This window comes from Oryza brachyantha, chromosome 11 (genome assembly GCF_000231095.2).
Source record: "Oryza brachyantha chromosome 11, ObraRS2, whole genome shotgun sequence".
NCBI classification, from domain to species: domain Eukaryota; kingdom Viridiplantae; phylum Streptophyta; class Magnoliopsida; order Poales; family Poaceae; genus Oryza; species Oryza brachyantha.
In genome coordinates, this window is record NC_023173.2 from 9,010,181 (window position 1) to 9,018,277 (window position 8,097).

General features: G+C 38.6%; 1 protein-coding gene across 1 annotated transcript; it reads left to right on the forward strand.

The window, feature by feature from the left end:
• Positions 1-2,091: 2,091 nt before the first annotated feature.
• LOC102714960 (basic blue protein-like) lies at positions 2,092-3,675 on the forward strand. The gene is made up of 2 exons (XM_015842160.1): positions 2,092-2,272; positions 3,470-3,675. Exons 1-2 carry the CDS (start codon positions 2,092-2,094, stop codon positions 3,673-3,675), a joined length of 387 nt encoding a protein of 128 aa, XP_015697646.1.
• The last annotated feature ends 4,422 nt before the right edge of the window (positions 3,676-8,097 follow it).

An 8,097-nucleotide genomic window follows, 5' to 3' on the forward strand; every position in this document is an offset into this window, starting at 1 on the left:
TCATCGCCCTTCTCCATAGATCGCCGCTTGTTAGCTTGCTACTGCTCCTGCGAAGGAGGGGGCTGCTGAGGGAAGCGCTCCATGACTACCTCCGCTTATGACCGGTTTTCTCTTCCACCCTTGCCGCCGCCGCCCACTCTCCTCGCCCTCTCGCCAAAACACACAACCTCTGTCTGGTAGCTGGAAACCCTAGTTCGAGAGAGGAGTCCTTCGGGATCCAGTACCAACCTTGAGAAATATTGCGCCGTCCCTTCGGAAACAAGTCTTCTAGAAAGAATCCATAGGGCTTCTCGCCATTGGAGGCCTCAGAAGGAAACAGCCCAGCACTGTAGCCACTATTGAGCCCAATAATGGAGGAGTTCACGTGGGTTTAGGAGCCCAACTTGCCACCAGCGCAATCGCCTTTCGTGGTGAGACGTGATGATGGGGAAGTCTGCTTCCTTGCTGGCGATGAGGACCCCGAGCACTTGCCTTCACCGTCGACGAGACCATTGCCCTCTGAATCGCCCTTAGAATCGCCAGAGCCACTCGTCTTTCCTTCGTTCACACCTTTTTCCCACAATGTTCCCGCACAGTCGGGCCAGGAATTCGAGCCACCAGTTACTGACCCATTGGTACATGTATGGATCTATGTAAACTCAGAAAGTCTTATAATGTAGAACGGAGTGAGTACAAAATTCCTAATAACGGAACACCTTATAGAAGGCATTTTCCCCTACGAACACTCCCACGTTGGTCGAAAATTAAAAACTGATACATGTAACATATTATAGGTGGCAGTTCTTAAAATAATCAAGACTAAAAGTACAGGTGGTACTTTCCTTTTGAAAAACGAGATATATAATATGTTATAAATTCCGCTTTTCTAACGAACTATACCCATAGCATAGGGTGTAGCATATTGTATGTATCGATTTTTAATTTAATCAACACCAATAATAAAATGATCTGAGCAGATAGGGGCACCAATAGAAACTCAATCTCTCCCTCTTATCTCCTCTCACTCATCGCCTCGATCTCACCCTCTCCTTCTCCTCCATCTTATCCTCCCTAAAATTGACAGTGACATTGGGGTTATGACGGTCACTCGGTCTTCTTTCTCCCGATGTAGGCTACGTCCTTGGTGGGCAACGATGGATGATGCGGTGACGACCGCACCTCCCTCTCCTCTCTCCTCTACTTCCTTGTGGTAGCCTAGCTGGCCAATTTATAGAAACAAAGGATGCCCACTAGATTCGACCGTATAGAGGTTAAGGGCCACCGGATCTAGCCGTATCACACCTGCATGGGTGACAGTTTGGGTGGTACAATGGGATGGTAGGTTGGACATGTAATACCATTTCATCTTCTCGATTGGCACAAAGGAGAGTTTAGATTGAAATAGTGCAAGCTATGGGTTGGGTGGGTGAAATTTGTGTTGGTGCCTCTTGCTCAAAGCATGATTGAGTCGGCCAGTGTTTTTTTTTTGGCTCATTCAACTTCTATGTAGAGTGGTCCTACTATTGGTGTAGATTGAGTAGATTATATACCAATACATCTTATAGGGTTCTAGTTGGAAAACGAACATTGAGGGGTTTTTAGATTTAGCATTCATATCGGTGGTTGTATTAGTGGTATAAAAGTTTTTATAATAGTTCTATTGACATAAAAGGATGCAAATGGTTTTACGATGTGATAAATGACAGGTTCTGTATTTCAAATGATAACTGACATTTGATAAACCTCTGATGTACGTGTAAGCATTACTAATCCTTATATCACTGCACGATCAAAGTGGTCATATATGAAACCTCGTTCAACTAACCAAAAAAATCGAAGAACGCATGATGAATATATACTTTTGAGCAATATATATATATACTATCAGCACCATATAGTTGGACAAGTAATATAACTATATAGAAAAAGAATTACGTACTAATTAACTCGTATTCGTCCTAGCTTACTCATACGCCACCACCCGAGCAATTAGTTGGCCGCTAGCTTGGCAGCACGATCGAGCACACAATCAAACTACCAAATTAACAAAGGCCACTTCACTTGCTAGCTAATACTCGCTTCGTTGTATTAATTAAGATCTTGACATTAGCCATGGGGAGAGGCGGCTGCTGCGCAAGCAGCTTGCTGGCTGTGTGGCTAGTTGTTGTGGTGTGCTCCACGACGGCAGCTGCTGCTGAGAGCCATGTCGTCGGAGACACCAAGGGGTGGGGGTTCTCCGTCGCGTATGACGGCTGGGCCAGTGGGAAGATCTTCGCCGCCGGCGACACGCTGGGTAGCTCGCTAGCTAGACTAGTTTCTATCTTTACACTTAGCTCGGCTCCATATTACGAGGTTTTCTGGGTTAATCTAGATTTATATTTATATATCAATATATATGTTATATATATATATATAGATTATTAGCACTCATATAAATCTATAAATCCAGATAAGACAGAAAGTCTTATAACGTAGAACAAAGAAAATATTAAATTTACTTTGACTTTACTTGTCTTTTTCTGAAAATATAAACTACTGCCTCTATCCAACAATAAGTGTATTTTCATCTTATTTAAAAAATTATGATTAGTATTTTGTTTGTTATTAGATGATAAAACTTGAATAGTATTTTTTAAGTTTTGTTATAAATTTTATAAATAAGACGAACGGTTAAATGTTGGATACGGAAATACATAAATGCATTTATATTGGGATAGAGGTAGTATTTGGCAACATTGTAAATATGGATATATTAAGGTAGTTGAGAAAAGACCCGTTGCCCCAGCGGCCTAGCTTTTGGGTTATTTGGTCCTCTGCCATAGTTTCCTAGGAATTGGATGGAACTGCAGATAATATTTTCATCGGAGTTAACTGCGTGTAACATTTTTATCTGAGTAAATTGTATTTCGGATCATCTTTTATTGTCCAAGTTCTAACTTTGATGATCTTTAAATCTATTTTTTTTAACTTTGAACTAGATAATTTTGCCAATTTACGATTTGAACTACCCTAGTAACTTTTCTCGTTAGGTATAGTCTCTCTTTTGAGAAATACGTACATAGACTGCACATGTATGGAATTTACCATTATACCAGAGCTGATGTGTTTGAAATCATTGATGTTTACTTAAAAAATTGTTTAAGACGGTCTAAACTCTAACAATCATAATTTTACTTGATATAGAGCAAAGAAATAGGTATAAGTGTGGTCCAAAGTGAAACATGGGTAATAGAATATAGCCCAAACTGCAATTCACTTGTTTTATCCACTACTAAAAGGAAATAATTTAATTAAGCAACAGGTACGCCGCAAAGTTATGAATTCGGAAGTTATAATTAAAAAATGGTATATTTATAATTTTGCGCGAACAAACAAAGTTTACGGGACAAAAAATATAAGTTCTCCACAAACGAATTAAAAGAATCACCAAGAGAAAACACGGATCAACATCATTAATTGGACTCTCTTGCCATCTGAAATGCATACGCAGTGTTCAACTACCAGCCGGGGGTGCACAACGTGGTGGCGGTGAGCGCCGCCGAGTACAGGAGCTGGAAGGTGCGGGACTCGGCGGACGCGGCGGCGACGGCGGCCGGGAGCGCCAGGCTCGACCTCAAGAAGGGCGCCAACTACTTCATCTGCGGCCTCCCCGGCCACTGCGCCGCCGGCATGAAGCTCCGGGTCGTCGCCAACTAACTGTGAACGATAACAAAGCTGGTAGCTGCTTCCCCCGGCAGTTTACATGTTGTGGACCGGGCCTATTTTGTTCAGGGGACTAAATAAATTTGGTGTGTATCTGCGTGTGTACTGCTAGTAGTGTTCATCAGCTGCTGCATGCCGGGCCGTATACCTAGCCGCTTGCTGGCTTCATAGAATATATTAAGCCCTAAATAACCAAAGTGTGCACTGGGTGACATGCACGCGAGTTAGATTAAAAACAGTATGGTTATATAATCTCCTCTGCCAAGTTGATCACGTGTCTGAAATTATATGATGTTAGAGAAACAATACTGTACTCTCCACGAGGTTGTATTACAGTATTACCAGTATAACAGTATAATAGATCATGAACATCACTACATTTTAATACTTTACTAATTCAATGAGTAGGGGGTAATGTTGGTATGTATGATTTTATCAATTCTTTATAAGAGGTTTTGTCTCTTCGTCAGATCATATCGCTACCTAGCACACACTCGATGGCATACTATTTCCCACATTTGTAAATATACTTATCCGGTTCAGTTACATGAAGTAGAGATCATGCAGGTGCCCTATTACCTATATATAAACCAAGTCACCATCTAGTCGCAAAACCCACATACGATCGAAAAGAATCTAGGTTCTGCCTCCTACTATATAATGCATTGTCAATCATAGTCTACTCTGTTCGGTTGCCAGCGTCCACTGGCGATTGGCAATTGGGGGAGTAAGTATCGAGAACCTTCGTCTTCAACATCCTACACTTGGAGAGAAGGTGGTAATAGGGTTTTTGGGTAGCGTGTTACGTGACTACTCCGAGATCTTTCACGACGACTCCTCTTCCTATATGGTCCAGGGTTACGCACCGTCAACAACATCTGACTCCTTTCTGCACGCTGCTCCTCATCAACACTAGAACTAAAACACTTATTACCTGTTCTCTATATTTCTCATATTCCATATGTTCTTGTTTTAATATCTAGTTTATATGTACAGATCGCATGGTGTGAGTATCCACTAATAGAGATCTCCTTATCTATGACGGCCTATTGCATGCCTGGGCTATTGGGCCGTCAGAACAAAGTCATCTCAATCGGGCCTAAAATGAGCCTGTTGTAGATGTAGTCGCACAGCCGAATCTAGGTGCATATATTTAAAGCCTGTCAGAGATAATACTCATCTGTGAAGGGCACAAAATTTATGCCCGATTGAGATTGTCTTAATCATCTCAATCGGGCCGAACTATCAAGCCCATCAGAGATGACACCCATCTTAATCGGGCCTAAAATATGGCCCGTCACGGATGACTCTTATCTCTGACGGGCCTGATGACCCTCATCTCTGACGGGCCTAAATTATGACCTATCACAGATTGCTATTTGTAAATATGACAACTTCATACTATATTTTTAAATACTAAATGATTTCAAATGGAAAATTATCAACAAAAAAGTTGTATAACTTACGAATATTTACAACTTTTATTTTGGTCATTTTTGTATATAACGTTTTTTTGAACAATTTGAATTTGAATTTAAAAAGATGACAACTTCAAAACAACATTTTTAACTACTAAATGATTTCAACTAAAAAAGTCATCAACAACAAAGTTTTATAACTTATCAAGATCTATAACTTTTATTTTGGTCATTTTCTATATAACTTTTTTAAAACAGTTTGGATTTGAATTTGAAAATATGACAACTTTAAACAACATTTTCAAATACTAAATGATTTCAACTAAAAAATTCATCAACAACCAAGTTATATAACTCATCAAGATCTATAACTTTTATGTTTATCATTTCTTCATCCGATAAAGTGCTAGTAACATTGTTCACAAAATTGACATATCTGTGTTATAGTTTATAAACCAGATGAGAAATATATGAATTTTGTGAATCATGTTACTATCACTTTATCGGATGAAGAAATGACCAAAATAAAAGTTATACATCTTGATGAGTTATACATCTTTGTTGTTGATGACCTTTTCAATTGAAATCATTTAGTATTTCAAAATGTTGTTTGAACTTGTCATATTTTCAAAATTAAATTCAAAGTGTTCAAAAACATATTGTATAGAAAAATGAACAAAATAAAAGTTATAGATATTGATAAGTTATACAACTTTGTTGTTGATGTCTTTTTTAGTTGAAATCATTTAGTATTCGAAAATATTGTTTGAAGTTATCGTATTTTTAAATTTGAATTCAAATTGTTCAAAAAATGTTATATAGCAAAAATTCCAAAGTAAAAGTTATAGATCTTGATGAGCTATACGTCGTTGTTGTTGGTGACTTTTTCAGTTGAAATTATTTAGTATTTCAAAATGTCGTTTGAATTTGTTATATTTTCAAATTCAAATTCAAACTGTTTAAAGAAATGTTGTATAGAAAAATAAACAAAATAAAAGTTATAGATATTGATGAGCTATACGACTTTTTTGTCGATGACTTTTTAAGTTGAAATCATTTATTATTTGAAATTTTTTTGAAGTTGTCATATTTTTAAATTCAAATTCAAATTGATTAAAAAATGTTATACAGCAAAAATACCAGAGTAAAATTTGTATGAATGTGGTTGTGTTAAATATATTGATGGTTGTGTTTGTGAATGAATGTATATGAATTGGAGATGTTAGGATGTGACATCCTGCCTCAGGGGTTAATAGCATTAATATGATACTTATACCAACAGATTACAATTTGTTTCCCGGAAGCAATCTTCAAAGAACTACGAGGTTAAACGTGCTTAGCCTAGGGCAATTCGTAGATGGATGACCTATCGGGAACGCACACGAGTGAGGACAAAAGCTAAAAAAATGCCCGTCAGAGATGGGGTGACCTACCGTGAAGATGATGAGTGAAGGCACACGAGTGAGGACAAAAGCTAAAAAAATGCTCGTCAGAGATGGGGTGACCTACCGTGAAGATGATGAGTGAAGGCACACGAGTGAGGACAAAAACTTACAAAATGCCCATCAGAGATTGGTGACCTACCGGGAAGACAATGACTGACTAAGAAATGCACGTCAGAGATGGTTGACTTACCGGGAAGACAATGAGTGACTAACAAATGCACGTCAGAGATGACCAAAGGCACAAATATGATAAAATTTATTTTTTTGGATTATACTTATTTGTGACGGGCCATAATCTAGGCATGTAAAAAATGAGAGTCATCCGGGACGGGCCATAATTATGGCCCATCTGAGATGAGAGTCCATAGATTAAAATTTATTTTTTTATTATACTCATCTATGACGGGCCTAGATTATGGCCCGTCAGAGATGAGAGTCATCTGTGACGGGCCATAATCTAGGCCCGATTAAGATGAGTATCATCCATGACGGTCGGATGCCCGATTGAGATATTTTCTTACATCACTGACCTTTGTTTAGTGACGGGTATGCCCGATAGAGATAACACTTTAAACCCGTTAGAGATAATCGGTTCCATTCTAGTGATAGTAGTTTACATGGTTAATGTTATGATTTTTTATAGAATAAATTAAATCATTATGTGTTTATATAGTCAACACCTGAGATGTGCCGTATGATCAAAATGATATGGAGCGTCGTATTAGCACAAGGACAAATTATAGAGGTGAAATATAGACCCTTTTATTTAGAGAGAAAAGGAAATAGCATGTCACGTCGAGAAATTTACACCAATTTCTTAACAATAGCATGCATTAATCCCGGTCCAGGAATCAACCCAAGTACACACTATAACAACTTAATACCTAGTTCCACGACTTAAAAACAAATAAAAATAATTATCTATCGAAATGCAGCAGAAAAAGATAAACAAGACTAGACCATCTAATCTTCAGCTTCAGCTGGCGATGATGGCTCCACTCCATAGACATTTTTGACGGCGGATTAAACCTCACTTCAACCTTTGGAACTACCTCCTTCTAACAAAGGCTCTGGCTCTTGCTTTGGTAGGGAAAAATTAAGCAAGGCTGAGTACAAACCACGGTACTCAGCAAGTAACATCCAAGAGAGGAGATTAAAGAATGCAATATGGTATCAAGGATAGGTTAAGATTAAATTGCACAAAACAACATTTATTTAGCAAAGCAGTAAATAGACGGAATAAAAAGTAAAGGAAAGCAGTTGAAAATAACCACTCACTGTTCAACGTTATACCACGTTGCAACAGGCCTAAACCGCTGTCGAACGTTACACCACGTAGTGACAGGGTCAACCCTCTGCCCAATGTTACACCACGTTGCGGCAGACCCAAATCACTGCCTAATGTTACACCACATTGCGCACGGTCAAACCAGTTCCAAGTTCATCAATTTATTAAAGGTTTGACTAATACCAGTGAATCTGTCAGTTTGCCCCATAACCGTGGGCACGGTTATTCGAATAGTTTTACTCTGTAAAGGTGTATAACTTTACCC